Source organism: Triturus cristatus, chromosome 3_2 (assembly GCF_964204655.1).
Source record: "Triturus cristatus chromosome 3_2, aTriCri1.1, whole genome shotgun sequence".
In the NCBI taxonomy this organism is placed as follows: domain Eukaryota; kingdom Metazoa; phylum Chordata; class Amphibia; order Caudata; family Salamandridae; genus Triturus; species Triturus cristatus.
Window position 1 is genome coordinate 418,097,182 of NC_140584.1, and position 17,990 is coordinate 418,115,171.

Sequence of the window (17,990 nt, forward strand, 5' to 3'; positions counted from 1 at the left end):
GAGCCCACTCTAAACTGATGGTAAAATTTCCTATCGTTAGGTACCGCAATAAAATCCCAGTAACATTCATACTTGTACTCTTGTTTATGCTCCAGAATTTCCCTCGTCAGGGTAGGCCTCGTTATAGATGAGAATCGCTGCATCATGATCATATTCCAATAAGCTTTCTTGAACTCTTTCTTTAAGGGAAAACGGTTTCCTGCGGGATTCTCCCATAAGCTACTCATCCCCATATCACTTAGGGTGTCTTTTATCCTTCTCAACCAGGAGATCTTACAAGAGCTATCAGCCCCCCTGGTTTCCAGAAGTGCTTGGGCGTACAGGGACAGTTCAGGAGTAACCCAAAGCCTTCTCCAATATGCCACAGGTCTAAAATGAGCTTTATCCTCGATTTTGTTGCAGCCCAAATCTAGATAAAGAGGCAACAGTGGTGTTGATTATGGGAGTCCTAATAAGGCTCTCACAAATTTATTTTGGGCTGCAGTCAGGGGTGCTAGGTCCTCAAAGCCCCACAGCTCCGCCCCATACAATACCGAGGTGTTGATTTTAGTTTTATATATCTTTATAACAGGGGCCACTGGCTTGGCATGGGAAAGTCTCTGTTCCTTCCTAAGGACTCCTGTCAATTGGGCATGTTTAAGCGACAGCATGTCAATCTGGGGTTTCCAATTTAATTTCTTTCCTAATGTAATTCCCAAGTACGTAAAAACATCAGTTTGCTCTAGTTGGACTTTGTTCATAAAGACACTCCCTTTGATGACTTCACGATTGTGGAGGACCATAAACTTGGCCTTATCCATGTTTACCACAAGGTCATGTTCGCGGCAGAACACCTCGAACCTATTAAGAGCTAACTGCAGCCCCTTCTGGGTCTTGGAGATTATCAGAGTGTCGTCCGCAAACATTAACAGGGGTATCTTCATGCCTGCTAGGGTTGGGGCATCTGTGGGGTAGTTAGAGTAATACTGCACGATCCTGTTAATGAATAGAGAAAACAAGGTAGGAGCGAGGACACACCCCTGGCGAACTCCCTTGGAAATGGAGAACTTGTCCGTAACGTCCCCATGTATACCCCAGCGAACCTGAGCAAAATTGGAATCATGTAAGATAATTAAAATGGCCAGTATTTGAGGTGGCATCTCCATGTCCATAAAAGCTCTCCACATTTTTATGTGGGGCACCAAATCGAAAGCCGATTTACGATCGATAAAGGCTGCGTATAGTGTGCCCCCTCCTATGATGACCGCCAGTAAATAATCACAAACCTAAAAACCTGGTCTATAGTGCCAGTGTGTGGCCGAAACCCTGCCTGCAATGGTGACATAGGTGCCGATTCCAATCCTGTAAAACCCGGGTACGAATGGTTGTATGGAGCGTATTCTCCGTACGACACGTACCCGGGAAATCTACTGTACAAACCAGCAAGTACGATTCGTACAGAAATACCATTTCCGTACGAATCGTACAAAACACCGTACGGCCAAAAAATACCTAGGGCCTGATTCACAGAACTAACTTAAGACAAAATCCTAAACTTACTACCATTTTGGTATTCACAGAAGGCACTTACTCATTTCGGTATTCACAGAAGGCACTTACTCATTTCGGTATTAACAGAAGTTAGGAGTCCTAACTTTAGGACTCCTAAATGCCTTCTGTGAATACCGAAAGTCTTAAAATTGGAATTTTTCTCAGTTTAGTAGTAGTATAGTTAGGACTCCTAAGTTTAGGACTCCTAAATGCCTTCTGTGAATACCGAAAGTCTTAAAATAAGGATTTTTCTCAATTTAGTAGTAGTAAAGTTAGGACTCCTAACTTTAGGACTCCTAAATGCCTTCTGTGAATACCAAAAGCCTTAAAATTTGGATTTTTCTCAGTTTAGTAGTAGTATAGTTAGGACTCCTAAGTTTAGGACTCCTAAATGCCTTCTGTGAATACCGAAAGTCTTAAAATAAGGATTTTTCTCAATTTAGTAGTAGTAAAGTTAGGACTCCTAACTTTAGGACTCCTAAATGCCTTCTGTGAATACCGAAAGCCTTAAAATTAGGATTTTTCTCAGTTTAGTAGTAGTATAGTTAGGACTCCTAAGTTTAGGACTCCTAAACTGAGAAAAATCCTAATTTTAAGACTTTCGGTATTCACAGAAGGCAGTTAGGAGTCCTAAACTTAGGACTCCTAACTTCTGTGAATACCGAAATGAGTAAGGGCCATATGTAGGTAAATTACATTTACCGATTCTTAAATACCGAATTTTACCGATTCGGTATTTATGAATCGGTAAATGTAATGTAGGTAAAAAAATACCGAATCGGTAAGTGTCGGTATTTTAGAATCGGTATTTACCGATTCGGTAATGGCAACTGGCTTCCCATTCATTCCTATGGGCCTGGAGGCCCATAGGAATGAATGGGAAGCCAGTTGCCATTACCGAATCGGTAAATACCGAATCGGTAATGGGGGAGGCAGTATCATGGGTGGCAGGGTGTCACATTGACACCCTGTTGCACCCCTGATTCGTCCATGTGTGCACATGTGGCGCACATACATGCCCTAAGGGCATGTATGTCTGCCACATTGCACACTTCAAAGTGCACAAAAATGCATTTTTACACCTATTCGTCATTTACCACCAACTTTTAGTTGGTGGTAAATTACGAATCCCCACACCCACGACACACTCCCCCTACATCTCATTTCAGGATTCGGTATTTACCGAATCGGTAAAATTACCGATTCGGTAATTTTACCGATTCGGTAAATTACCGAATCCTGAAATGATCCCCCTACATAGCATAAGCCTAAATACCGGTCGGTAACGGTATATTTACCGAAAATCGGTAATTCCTACATATGGCCCTAAGTGTCTTCTGTGAATACCAAAATGAGTAAGTACCTTCTGTGAATACGAAAATGGTAGTAAGTTTAGGATTTAGTCTTAAGTTAGTTCTGTGAATCGGGCCCCTACTATTCTGATCCGGGACTGCGCGTACACGACGTCCGTATGGAGTCAGGCAGCGTTTTACGGACCAGCAAGTACGATCCGTCCCTACGGCACTCCGTCCGGCTCTTTTTTTACGGGAGCCAAAAACAGCCGTAAAAGCTGATTCCCCAGGGGTACGAGTCGTACAGGCCCCCTCCCACCCCTCCTCGTATGTACGCACCGTACCCCCACCCCCGTATGTACGCACCGTACCCCCACCCCCGTATGTACGCACCGTACCCCCACCCCCGTATGTACGCACCGTTCCTCCACCCCCGTATGTACGCACTGTACCCCCACCCCCCGTATGTACGCACCGTACCCCCACCCCCGTATGTACGCACCGTTGTTCTACTGTACTAGAACCTCTGCCCCCTGGGGTCCCTCGTGAATAAACATTGATGACCAGTATATCCGGAACATTTCCCATCCAGAGTCTGATGACTATAATATCCCTACTATTGTTCTGGACTTCCTCCACTGTATAGCCTGCTTGCTGTCTAACCCAGATGACAAGTCCCCCTAAGGGTCTGCCCCTCTGTCCCCCTAAGGCCAGCTTGTAAAAATGTAAGAAGCCTGGGTGATAGATTTGCTCTAGTGCCCAGGTTTCCTGAAATGCCCAAATGTCATGATTATCAATGAATGAAGACCATTCTAATGAGGAGGTTTTAGAAGAAAGACCAGCAATATTCCAGCAATATTCCAGCAGACTAGTGATATGTTTGGTTTCTTAGGTCCTTGGTTTGGAGAGTTGGAAATAACCAAGGGGTTGGGAGCATTGGCATTATCCAAATCCACCTGTCCAGATCCACTGTTGGGCATGGGAAACCCTGCTAGTAGAGGTGTGGAAGGATAGTCTTCCCTCACTACACTACTCCCATCCATCCCACCTTGTCCTTTATCCCCCGGGATGTCAATACCTCCCACATATCCTACCCCTGACTGTTTAGAATTCCTATTTGGGGTTAGTTCCATAGTGTACGGGGAGTTAGGATCTAAAACGTTCTTACGAATTCCCCTAGAATCGTGTATGGCTACAGAGGATAGACCAGTACTTGACCCAAGTCAATCAATGTCATCCAGGGAGGCAAAAATGTCAAAACGATTATATGTAGAGACTGGATAGTTATATTTGCTATGAGCTTGTGGTACCACCCCCCGTGTACTGCACCTAATATCTGCAGTCAGTTGGTAAAAAAAGCCCAGGGGAAGGATGTTAATATCATCCATCTTGATTTGTCGGTTTCCTCCCCTGTCCAAAATGTGTTGAACCAAACCCGGGGACCCAAACCTTAGGACCACACAGTCCCCAGACAGAGACTTGTGTGATTTACCGATCCATGGTACTCTACGAACCATTTTGAAGTCAGGGAAAAGGTCCAGAGGGAGGTGTAGGGACGTATGGACATGAAAATTGCTAATAGCATGTTGCTGGGGAATCCAAGTATGAGAATCACCCGCTGTCGGAGCTGATGGAGGGGGTACGCCGCTATGAATAGAATGCAAGGATTGGTTGGCCACGGGTGCTACAGCAGCTGGGGGTGGTGGGCAAGGTGCAGTATTTGTGAGTGCCCTAGTGTGTGTACACTCACCAACTGAGAATCCGTACCTTCACTCTGCCGCACATTAGGATTAGTTAGCAGGGTACTAGAAATACACTGCTCTATTTTTGCCAACCTTCCTTATATCAGGATCTATTTGTCTAAAAGCGGATTGATCAGGGCTATGAGTTTATTTTCTATCAGTGTGCAAAATACAGCCTCAGGCGGACATGATGGAGAGTCAGTTATTGCAGTGGTGGTAGTGGTTATACATGCATTGTTGGGGGCAGTGTTGGTCTTTAAGATACCTTTGCTCCCATTTTCACCCGCCTTACGTTTGGTGGCTCTAGGTACCTGCTGATTGGACTTTGAGAGACCTTGGGCTTTCCTTTTATTTGAAGGCGGTTCCCCCCCCACTGACCTGGCTGGACTTCTGGCTCCTCATGTGTACCATAAGGGTCTCGGGGGTATGGGCTGTGCTCCCTATACTAAGGGGTGGAGAATGTGGTAGTGCCAGTGAAATCTGGCTAGTCCGTGGGATAACATCATCAGTGACAATGCGCTCAGGAAGGGACAACGACGCTGTACTGCTCAGAGGTAATTGGGGTTCAAGCGATAATCTGCGTTCGGTGAGCTGGATCTCGTGAATCAGAGCTGATTCAGCCCTGGAAGGGAACGCATTTAATGTCCCCACAACTCCAGATCCCACTCCCACCTTGTGCTTATTCATTTTAATCGCAGCCTAAAATCAGCAACAACAAGGGCTAGCAAATACAATGCTTACAAATAGAATGTTAGGGGGGTGGCCCAGCCCAGTCTCTGCCAGACTCTGAGGGGCTCAGACGGGCCCGCCCTTGGTCTGGGCTTTGTCTGGGCATCGCCCGCGCGCGTCCCGCTTCACGGGTGGAGAGGCAGCGCTTTATGCGCGTTGACCACGCCTCCCCATCACTTGCGGCCGCTGCAGTGTTACTGGTGCACCCTGGGGGCTGTAATCCTCTCCAAGGGTGATGTGGCAGTTCACAACTTGGGCGGCAGCACAACAGCGTCCTGCGCAGCCGACCACCAGCAGGGCAACAGATTCGCCAAAGAAAGGTCTCCCAGCAATAGAAACAACAAGGGCACGGCCAAGAAAAGTCTCCCACCAGTAGATCATAAAAATCTGATCGCCTCTGCTTTGCTTCCGACTGTAACCAACATTTCTCGCTTTACAGGTGCCCCGAATTTGGATGGCAGAGCTACACAGTGCTACAAAGACCAACAAGAGTTGCTGTTGAGTGTTGGGCCTCCTCAGCTCAATAACTCCTTGGTCAGGTGCGTTACAGCACCCGCAGGCCAAGCAGGATCCTTGGAGCCACCCCAGCCCCTGTCACCCACAAACCAGACATGCAATACACAACCTAGCAGAGGCAGGCGGGATGGTTAGGTAAGAAAATGCCTACTTTCTAAAAGTGGTATTTTCAAACACCGAATGTTAAAACCAACTCCACTAAAAGATGTTTTTTATCATTCTGAGTTCAGGCATACAAAATGTGTTTTTCTACCATGTTCCCTGGGTCAGTTAGGATTATAAGATGTTATAATCAAACTGCCCATTCTGGCCTGTGGGGACAGGTAGCCTTGCAATAGTGAAAAACGAAACTGGCTGTAATTCACTTTCAGGGCATGCCACACACACCAGGGCATGTCCTACCTTTTACATACAATGCACCCTGCCCATGGGCCTATCTCATGGGTGGCTAATATGTAGAAAAGGGAAGGTTTAGGGACTGGCAAGTGGGTGCACTTGCTAAGTCGACATGGCAGCCCCAGGCTGCACACAGGCTCTGCAATGGCAGGCCTGAGTCACATTTTACAAGCTGCTTCTGTGGGTGGCACAACCAGTGCTGCAAGCCCACAAACAAAAGACACACAATTGATGGACAGAATGCAGAACAAATCATAACATTCACCCCCAGTCAAGAGATCTGGGTTAAATCCATCATTCTTTTGCTCACCATGCCACACCAGTTTAGACCTGTCCATATGCAAATCAGTCTTGACCCTGTGCCTCATGGGAACAGTCCAGCCCGAACTGCCAGGCCAGGTCCTCCATGGACCGGAAACAAGCATCCTAGGACCGGTTTCAGGGTTTGCATATGTAACAGTGCAAAATGTTTAAGATACACAACATGATTTTGAAAAATGATCTGATATCCAATATGAGACTGTGAGACTTGTGTGAGACAGCCGAAACATTCTGGTCAGAAGATACAGGACTTTCCAGAGCAATTGCTAGACTTATAAATAGATCCCTCTACTTCAACGTATATGTAGATGAGTCCATGTTTTCATGTTTGTGTAGTTTGAAAAATGTATATGGAACAAGTGAAGGATCATTAGTTATTTTCATAATGTGTGTTAAAGGCGAGTTATAGTTAGCAGCAAAACTGAGATTTATCAATTTGGCCCAAAAATGAATAAAAATATTCCCCCACATTATAGGGAAAAGCAATGTTAAAAACCAGACTTGATCATTATAGTCCCAGAGACATGTATTCATCTATTATAACTTCTCTACCACAATGTTCTTATTTTACTTAGTCTACAGTGTTAGTAGTAAATTGCTACATGTAGGCATTACATATGGCTGGGTGTAATTTATACTCCAAATAAGCTGTTACACCTATTTAGATGGGTTTCAATAATTTCTCTTATTGTATTTAAGAGTTGTAAATAGCGCTGGCAAGACCCGGGGGTATCAGAGCGCTTTATATCAGTAAATGTTCATAATACAATAGCAAGTATAATCAGGACAGGTGAGTAGAGGCCAATCAGGTCGGTGGTTGAGCAATTGGGAGAACAAATAACAAGGAGGCGATGTAGGGAGAGCAGGGAGGAGAATCTGTAACGATGGGCGGTTGATGATCCACTAGTAGAGATGTCAGATGAGAAGGGGATCCTTTAGCTGTCTCTTGAAACACATGAAGGGGGGTTTATTTCCTGATTTGTCCTGGTTTGGAGATACAGATTTTAGGGACATTGCTTGAGAAAGACAGTGCCAGTGTTTTTTGTTTATGGGCTTTGGGTGGAATGAGTAGTAGGGTATTTGAGCTTTGTTAGTAAGGCAGGTGGTTCAGAAGCTGTAGTGAGTGTCAATTGAGAGCCAATTCAGTTCTTTCAGGACAGGGGAGATGTGGTCATATTTTTTATTCTGGTGACCATTCTGGCTGATTTTAAGGGGTGCAAGGTGGGATTTGGCCAAGCCTGTGAGGGTGGAGCTCTCATAGTCCAATCTAGACAGCACCAGCGCTTGCGTGGCAGATTTGAGATAGTTCGGAGTTAGATAGGGTTTGATTTTGTGCAGAAGTTTCAGGTTGTAGAAATTACTCTTTGCACTATTTTTTATGCAGTCTTTCATGATTAGTTTGGGGTCCAGTGTGATTCCTACAGATTTGATGGAGTCAGCGCGGGTTAGATTGCACTTGAGAGAATCTATGGCATTTAATCATTCTAGCATCTGGTGGTACTGTCTTTGAGATGAGGAGAATTTCTTTCTTATCTTGGTTGAGTTTTAGTTGGTTGCGAGATAGCAGTGTTGAACTTCTTTTAGGGTGTCATTTAGCCAGTGTATGTTGCCTAGTGAGGGGATTTGCATGTAGAGCTGGATGTCATCTGTGTATATATAAAAGGGGATGTTTACTTGGTTGAGGATAACTGTGAGGGGTAGATTTTGAACATAGTGATCGAGAGGACAGAGCCTTTAGGGACACCCTGTGTTATTGTCATTGTATCAGAAGTCTGATTGCTTATTTTTATTAGTTGAGAGAGGTTTTGTAGGAAGAATGTGAACTAGTGTAGCACCACCTTATCCACACCAATCCTTTTTGGAGGGAATCCAGGAGGAGCTTGGGGAAAACCATGTTGAACGCCACCATTAGGTCTCGGAGTATGAGCAGGTAGCATCGATCTGAGTCCATGGATTTGTGTAGGCCATCTACTATATGTAAAATAGCTGTCTCCGTGCTTCATCCTTTTCTAAAGCCCGCTTTGTGAGGGTCAAGGAGATTGTTGTTTTCAATGTGTTTGTTAAGTTGTGAGAGAACACGTTTCTCTAGAGTTTTGGCTAGGAAGGGCAGATTGAAAACAGGTCTGGAGTTATTTTGGTCGTTAGGGTCTGCTTCTGTTTTTTTTAGTAGTGGTGTGACTTGACTGAGTTTGAGACAGTCAGGCATAAGTCCAGTCATCATGGAGCTGTTTATAATTAGTCCAGGGGGGGGTTAGTGCATGATTGAGTTTTTTTGCCGGAGAGGTTGGGAGGGATTCTGCTAGGTGGGAAGAGGGTTTGGACATGTCTAACAGAATAGATATGTAAGTCTCCAAGAGTGGGTTGAATACCTTCCATTTTCTGGGAGTTGAGTGGAGCCCTTGAATTCAATTTGATCCATTGTTGTCCTTTGGGGTGAACGATGCTAGGGTGGTCGTGTAGGGGGAGGGGGTTTGTTATCTTCATTTCTGAGAGGCGAGTTCTCCTTGGAACACTGGTTGTAAATGTCAATCTTCATGATTTTCTCGTTGAAGAATTTGATGTTAAGGAAAAAAGTGTACTAGAGTGATGAAATGGTAGCTAGTGGTTAGGTAGGGTATGTGACAGACATCTTGTAGGAAGGTTGTGTTAATAGGTTGCCATTAGTGGAGATATTTGTGTTAGGGAATAGGAGTGCTAGAGTGAAAAGAGGGTGAACTAGTTAGTCCTAGAGAGGCAGTATTTATACTTTCCACCTGGAATTCCCTCAATGCCTTCAGCGTACAGTATGGACAACACTTTCTCCTCCCAGAACGTGAGTTAGAGGGTCCAGTGCATCTTGATGCACCCTGGAAGTGAGGGAAAGTACTCTCCCCTGCAGGTAAGTCTTGTCTTATTGCTTGTGGATGTTCTCCTGTGAGCGTCTGGTATTGGAGATCGCATTCATCTTATTCTGTCTCACATTTGCCTTTACTGGCTCATGGTTGTTGTCTGGACCAGGGATTCGAATAACTGTGGCTCAGCCCTAACTATCTCATTCACCACAAAATGTAACTAATTTTCTGAGAACTTGGGTTGTCTTCTTCCAGTCATTTTGAAAAGGGAAGCCATTTTAGGTCAGCTGCTGGTGCTTTGCGTTGTAAGTGGTAAATGGTTTGTGTGGTTTGAGAATTTTGTTTGCTATAAATGCATTCTGCCTATTGATTACCATTGACTTTGTGACTTGATACTCACATTTTCAGGCTTTCTATTCACTTGCTTCATTTGTTTTAGCCTGTTTATCTTGTCTTTGTCCGTCCTTTGGAGCACAGACTCTTTACTAACTCTCTGACTAACTCCTTCCATGAGTGCTTGCTTTTTGGGAACAATAGTATTACTTTTCCGTAAAGTGTTTGCTTTTTGGGAACAATAGTTTACATTTCTGTAAAGCATTCCAAGAGAGTGCATGTGTTTTCCAGCTGTATTCCTCATATGCTTTTCTGCCCACCCCAGCCCTACATGTTTCCTGTCCCATGTTCTGTCCCACACCCCCATTGCACTTTGCTTTACCCCTCCTTCTGCCCTCCACTGCAGTTTGCTCCCCCTTTTACTCCATTGCTTTTGTCCTTTTCCCAATACCCTCACACCCTCCATGCCTGTTGTGCTTTTACAATGTGCCCATTGCACCCACCCACAATCTGCTCCTTGCTCCTGCTTCTCTCTCACCCATGTCCTTCCCCCAATGTGCTCTGTCTCCCTGTTGCTTTGTCTCTCACCGGCTCCTCAACCCACTCCTACTTTGTTTTATTTTTTAAAAGGGCTTTTGTGTAGAAAATCTCAAAAGTGCCTTTGCCACTTATTTTTATTTATTATTCCATCTCAGAGCGGTAAATAAAAAGATGAAAAAACAAAAGGTGAAAAAACATTGCTTCATACGCGCACCTTCAAAATTACTCAGCAGCAGGATTATTTGGCATTTTCTGTTTCTTTTTTTATCCATGATGCACAGCAGCCGTGGTGCTTTACATCGTAGCTATAAATCAGTGAATGAGTGAATTTTTATTGTGTCAATTAACTACTATTGGTACAAAATAAATAAAGTACTAAAATGTAGACACAGCATTCAATCACAATGCATGCACTATTCTGTACCAAGTAAGGTGCAAGACCTTGTGCATCCAAAGAAGCGATAAAAGTCAATTTATGAGGTGTCCAAGTACTATATGTCCATACAAAAGTTAAAATGAAACATGAAATGAAATGAAATTTTTATTGCATGTAGTTAATTAAAACCATTACAAAAAACACATTAAAATTTGTCAATAAAATCACAATCAACATTTATGTTTAAAAGGTAAAGAAGAAAAGAGGAAGGTATGTCCGTTTCCCAAAGTTCAGAATTCATCATAATTAGTCAGCATGATCGGTGCACAAGTTCTAACTCAATTATTATTTTTGTTTTAACTTCTTTTGACCTTTTGCTAAAGACATGTGCAATATTGTGTTTGTTAACAAGTTTTGCTTGTCTGCTGCATCATGGCTGGCGATGCGTTTGAAGTTCAGTCTTACGGTGCAGCGTATCTCTCATTGCAGGTGGACATCAATTTTCATTGCGGCAGTTATATACGAAAAGTGCTAGTGTGTGTAAATCCTTGACTACACAGCTGTGATTATGAACAGTGCACAGATATAAGCTTGATGTTACAAGACCTCTGATTCATGTGCGGTGTCATGTGCATTGTAATTTTTTTTAAACAGGTTGATTTCTAGAAGTGCGCTTAAAATGAAACAGACAAGATAGCCACTAAAAGTGATGAAACATTCAAACAAATAGTTTATGTTCAGAGGGAACTGATGCTTCCATGCTCAAGGTAAGTTTGGTACTTTCGTTCGCGGTTTAATAGTAGAAAATATCAAATCAATATACTTTCCAAAACGAGCCAAGTTCATAGGGGTTCTGGTTGTTAACCAGAAATCCAAGGCATCCCTGCAGGTTGTAATACCATGCTTTAAACAAAATACACCGAAATTATGGAAGGAATGTCGAACAAATCAAACATTCACCCCCAGTCAAGAGATCTGGGTTACATCCATTGTTCTTTAGCTCACTACGCCTCCCGGTTTAGACCCAGCCATATGCAAATCAGTCTTGACTCAGTTCCTCGTGGGAACAGTCCAGACTGAACTGCCAAGCCAGGTCTTAACTGGACCAGAAAAAAGCATCCTGAGACCGGTTTCAGGGTATCAAACCCCATCAGCCAGGCTAATTTGAATCCAGTGGCACAGTGAGCACGGGATCTACGTCTGGGCATACCTGGCGCACTTAGGGCAAAAAATGCTGCCGCAACAAATGATGGATGGAATGCTGAATAAATCAAACATTCACCCCTAGTCAAGAGATCTGGGTTAAATCCATCATTATTTTGCTCACCATGCCACCCCAGTTTATTTTGTGATGTTGCTATGTGTGCCCTAAGTGGCTCAGGGTATGCCCAGACAGGGGTCCCTTGCTCCCTGCATCACTGGATTCAAGCTAGCCTGGCTGATGAGGGGTGATACCCCGAAACCGGTCCCAGGATGCTTTTTTCCAGTTCAGGCTGGTCTGTTCCCATGAGGAACAGGGTCAAGACTGATTTGCAGATGGCTGGGTCCAAACTGGGGTGACGTGGCGAGCAAAATAACAATGGATTAAACCCAGATCTGTGACTGGGGGTGAGTGTTTGAAAAGTTTCAACACTATGTCCATCATTTTATTTTGTGATAATTCCATGCTTTAAAAACAACGGCTTCAATAAAGTGTGCGGTGCAGGTAAAACTTCAGAGCAACAACAAAGCAGATGAATAATGGACTCTCTGCTATAATGGCTAAAAATATTTCCAAACCAATTGGTCTCTTATGTGAGACCTATTGGCTTTTCCAATGCTTGCTGTCTTTAGTCCCTTTCAAGTATACACCGAACGGCTCCCGTTGACTTCTGCAAGGAGCATATGGGTTGATGGCTGACTGTCACACTCAAAACAATATGGGGCAGATTTACAAGCCTCTTGCGCTACTTTTACGTAACTTTTCCCATTTAAAAGTGATGCAAAAGTGGCGCAAGGGGGTACCTCTTAGCAGCTGACTAATATACACCTATGCGCTCCATTTTATACTCCTTTTCAGCCACTACACTTTAAGCGCAGTGACCCGAGGCAGGACAAGAGCGCCATTTTAGTCACTCAAGCATGACACCGCAATGATCCCACATAGGGCACCCTGCAAATACATCTTTCCAACCAGGCACTTCCGCACGATGTAGCATGCTACCCATCTCATCTGGTAATGAACTTTGGTGCCTCGAAAAGAGTATTAAGCGCTATGAAAATAAAAATACACGTACTACAAGCATTCACCGCTAACAATCTTTCACCACTCTTAGGCTTCACAGGGTAATAGGTGTCTAACCTGAGACTCTGGTTATTCATATTTTATCGGGTTCAATGGCTGAATTATTTAGACGTTACTTGACGCTTTAACTAAAAGGAAAGGCTTGAACCAACCCAGCCGGCAAACGCACACAGCCGAACAATGGCGCGGTAGAAACCAACACCGGCTGCGGGGCTCCGCAACCGGCAGAGCAGAGGCGCAGCCTGCGTATGAGGACCCGGCCATGTCGGAGCTGAAGAGAAGAGCGAAGCCCGCCCGTTTGAACCCCGATTTCCCAAGGGTTTCAAGCAGTACAGAACAAAGGGGCCCAAGCGCCTTGCCCCTCATAAACGGAAGTCCGTCCGGGGGTCACCCGCCCGGGAGACTGGGCTTTCCACACAGGGACACCGTCTTCAGGTGAGAAGGTTAATGGCTTCTTTATTTACAAGGCTCTGCTTGATGCCCTGTTCGTTAGGGTGCCATCTTGCAACAACTTTGGCCTAGTTCTAAGAGGACGACTGCCCAAATCTTCCAACACTGAAATACAATTTTCTTTTATAGAACTATCAAAACACACTTAAAATTGTTTAAAGAGCTTTGAGTCTCAGTTGTAATTGTTTTCGATTGGCACAATTACCGGCCAACACTTTCCTCTCCTTTTGTTTCTCTGCTATCTGAGGTGACTTTAAAAAACTTTCCAAATTCGTTTTTGATCCGACTATTTCAAAAGCCAGTATCTTTCCCCATGGTGCTTGCGACGAAAAGATCTCCTCTGTCTCTGGTAATCTGGTAGGAGGAGACGAGAATCATTCTTATGTTGCTTCAGGGATACTTCAAGGCCACAGATCTCTGAGGGTTTAGCCTTAGCTAGGGATATGCCGGATGCATAGGTTTTCAATCTCAGCAGTTCGGACTCAGACTTTCATCCTTCCGAGGTTCAAGAACCTGGCTCTTCGAATGACCCTAGCACTTAGACGGCTCTGCTCCCCTCCTCCCCCCAGCACCTTGAGACCCTCGCGGGTGAGTAGTTGAGCTTGACCAACCCTTGAGTGATTGATAAACTTAGGGCCATTCCTTGACTTTGGTTATTTAAGGGCTACGGACATATGCCATTACCAAGGATTGTTATACTTATGGTATGTACGCTCACACAAGTGAAAGTCCACAGGACTCTAATGACAAGTGTCAGCAACAAAGCAGCTGTAACAATTTTATCATTTTAGGAGGGATTCAAGGTGGAGGGACCAGACAGAAGTTGAACAAGCACCTCACAGATCTCTACAGCAGGTGCTTTTACCCACCAAACTCAATGTACTAGCTTCCTTTTCTAACTTCATTTGCGATCTCTTGCCCACCACTAAATCTACTTTTGAAAAATGTGCCTTCCTTCAGGGTGGGTTCCAGTATAGATTGCTGTGTAGCGCTACACCCCTCCCATACTCTTTCTTTCATTCATTCACACCTTCTCTTGGTAACTATTGTAAGTATATGCAAATGCGAGTCTATCCCTCCAACCTTGTTTCATGCCTGCGTAAGCACCTATGTATTTTTGCCCTGATATGTTTGAAACATGTGACCGAGTTTCAAATATCACATGAAAATACATCCCACACAGACCTCACTGTGACCACCAATGCGATACCAATTGTGCTCAATGAAGTGAGTATCTGCTTGGTCGACCATCTAGAAAGCACTCTGAGTCCTTGATATGGGTGGAAATTCTCTCCTGACCTGCTCCTATTTCGGCCTACGTGATAAAAGATGCTGTAGGCTTCTTGTACTCTACTCCAAGAGGCCTTAGCTTGACTAGATACTTTCCAGTTGAGGCACGAAGTATATGGCAGAGTTAAGGTTTTGTTGTTCATGCCCTACTGGATTTAGCAGCCAACGAACAAGGAAGGGTGAACACCAGATGTGGACACCCCATGCCCATCAATATGACCAGTTATGAATCAACGTAGCCCACCCTAAGACTTGTTCTGAAGAAATCCGCAGAAGCAACAAAGGCACCCATGAGGTGGTGACGGGTGTCACCAGAGAACTGAGAGAAAATGGAAGCAGTAAACAAAAGAATCATGTGTGTCAATGGGGTAGGATGGATAACCAAAGATGCTGAGCGTTGCCTCATGACAACTGTGCCCTCCCTATGTTCTGCCTGTACTTTGGCTTTCCACCATGCTACTCACTGCTTTGTTGCCCTGTGAGCCACCATGAAGTCACTCATTTAGCCACGGATGTTATTTTACTTATAGTCCATATTTTTTCACAATCCTTCATTTCATTTTGTTTCATGCGATTCTGTCTTGAGAAGTCTTGCCACCAGTGTTTTGCAGTTTTCAATGTTCATCAGAAAGGCTTATGCTAGTAGGGATGTCTTGTGAGTTAACATTTGCGCTGACTTTTGGTGTGATCGGCAGGTTCGGCGTTCCAATTCACCCAATACCGATTCTGTCTTCTGTACATCTAATTTTCGTAAATTGATTTGATTAAAATAGGGTAATGATGACAGCACATAGCAATACTGGAAAAGTCGAAATAATGCATTACATAAATACACAAATCATCATTTTATTTAATACTCACCTGCACCACTTACAAGCTGGATAAGACATCCCTTTCTTTAAATAAGACCTTCCAGAATCACTGCAAAGACTAGGCATTTTCAACACTAGCTTCTCTTCCGGCTGTGCTAATGCAATCCCCCCACCTGACAAGGGTACCTGCACAGTGTTGCCTAATCCATGCTAGGTCTACCACCAAACATTCACATGACCTTCACACCTTAGTATTAGCCAAAGCTCTCAAGTTTGTCTTCATCACTGAAATATGGTTCACCAAATCCTCATAGAATACCTTCGAGCACCTTCTCACTCAGAATTAACCCAACATAAACTTCCGGAGACCTTAAGGAAGAGTAGGCGGCTTTGCTATAATACACAGACTTGAATACCACATCACCAAACTAATCCATCCCGCCATCAACTCCTTCAACCTTCCCCTCCTCTAAAGAATTTGTACATTCAACAGCCTCAACCTGAAAACTGCGATGATCATCCTTTCGTACATCAAAGGCCATTGCCTGGGCACTATTGCCATCCATGCACTGGAGACCTCCAACCTCATCCCATCCCCTGTTGTCTGGTCTACACCATCTGCCACACTGCAGCCCACCCGCCTTCTCTCAGACCTACTGACAATCATAACCTTATTTCTACTGGGACACCAATCTCAGCATCAACCCTACATCTGATAAGAAGTCAAGTCAGTATTTTACCAACTTAAGCTACTCATGAAAACTCTCCACTTTATACCCAAACCCACCATGTTGCAATAGTGGGCTACCTCGTTAACTCATGCCTCGACTACTGGAGTTCTAAACACATCGGCCTGCCAGCCTACCAACTTAACAGACTCCAAAAAGTACAGAAAGCTGGTGTTTGCTGCAGACATGTTATTAGAAAAAACAACCCACCATCATACACCGAAGAAACCTCAATTTGCAACCAGTTACAGACTGGGCCAACATCAAGACCCATGTCGGAGGTTCAAATGCCACCATGGGTCTGCTTCCTCATACCTTCAAAAGAAAAGAAAATAATCCACCTCTTCCAGAGACTTACAATTCCAGAGAATTACAATAGTTGATACTTTTGGAAATCAACTATAAGTCTATACAATAGTTCAACTGTTTGGGTGCTTGTTTTCGAGGTGTGTCTGTAAAGTGCAGGTTATGGATTTGATCCAAGGTGGGGGAAATCATCTCTCCTTTTTTTGAAAGGTATAAAAGTAGTGCTAATGAGTTTATTAATAGCCCACATTATGAAAGCGAATAGAGATGTTTCGTTTTGTGGGTATGTTATAAAATTGGCCTCTATCATATGAGAAAAGAAAAATGACAAACTAGTTCTAGGGGGTTCTTGGACAACCAATAGTTACTAGGCTCCAATTGCGATACCCCTGGGACCGCATCATGAAATTTGACTGGCGCTATTTCACGTTTTTGGCTGTAAGTTAAAGTAGTGCCTCCTGCAAATACCTTTTACCATCCGTAGTATGAAAATAAGATTCTGGAAGTGGTAATGTGTGATCAGAATGTTTGTGCACATTTTTTGTGTGCCATTTTATTTTGGCTGTGATGTGTTCTGTTGTTTTTTGTGTAGCGGAATTTTTGGGCTCAATTAGAACAATGTGGTTTTATTGTGTTGTATCGCAGTTGTTATGTTCAGTTGTTTACTTTAGATATGTCAATAAATGTTCCTATATTCCCAGTCAAAAGCAGCACATGCCTTTAAAATTCATTTCACAAGCAACCATTTACCGCGGTCTAAAGATCCAGTTCCTCAAGTACTTAAGACACCAGTCTGCCCAAAACTATGGCAGACACTATGTCTTAAAGTAATGCCTCCAGTGCCCACTTTACGTGATGCTGCCCTGTGTATACATTAGCACTTGTAGTGTTCACTTCATATGATATGGCCCCTGATGCCTGGAGCCACCTTACTATTTGACTCAAAACTAAGCACCAAATACACCCCTTTAGACATTTTCCCTCAAGATAGCAAAGCAGGGCAGCCCAAGACTCAAAGGGGTGGTGTAGGTTAGAAAATAAGGACTCAGCAGAGATATTAATAACACTTATTAACCCTATTGGTCTAATCAGTTATTTCATCTTGCAAAAGGATCAGTTCTTTATTTTTATACCCATAGCTGAATATAACAAATTTTAACCAACAAATGCAGAAAAAGAAATACGTATGGAGGAAACAGAGTTTCTACAATATGCTACTACCTGCCTATTGGCTTTGACACAGAGTTTCCTAATGTACAGACATGGCCTACTGTCTTTTTCTAAAGGGTAATTCCTAGATACCCTTCTTTCTCTATTAGAATTGTCATTGGGTGTGTTTACAGCCTAAACCACTGCCTGCTAGATTTAGCAATCTTTTGTCAGAAGGCAAAGGGTTAATGTATCTTTAGTTTGAACACCCCCTCTCCCGCCCACCAGGGTGCGCATGGTGTTTCCTTGGTGTGGTCACTCAGGGCAGCAGTGAGCCTCCTTCAAGATGCTGCTCTGTTCTAAGT

At 43.9% G+C, this 17,990-nt stretch overlaps 1 protein-coding gene across 2 annotated transcripts in view; it reads left to right on the forward strand.

The window, feature by feature from the left end:
• Positions 1-17,990, forward strand: part of LOC146857472 (uncharacterized) — a 66,071-nt gene that overhangs the window by 38,870 nt on the left and 9,211 nt on the right. Inside the window, exon 1 of one of the 2 annotated variants that reach the window (XM_085646824.1) lies at positions 13,087-13,325. The exons of the other annotated variant lie outside the window; for it this stretch is intronic. Coding sequence (XP_085502950.1) covers positions 13,153-13,325 — 173 coding nt within the window. The 5' untranslated portion in view covers positions 13,087-13,152. Of the gene's footprint in view, positions 1-13,086; positions 13,326-17,990 lie in introns of those variants that run through there. 2 annotated transcript variants of the gene reach the window in all.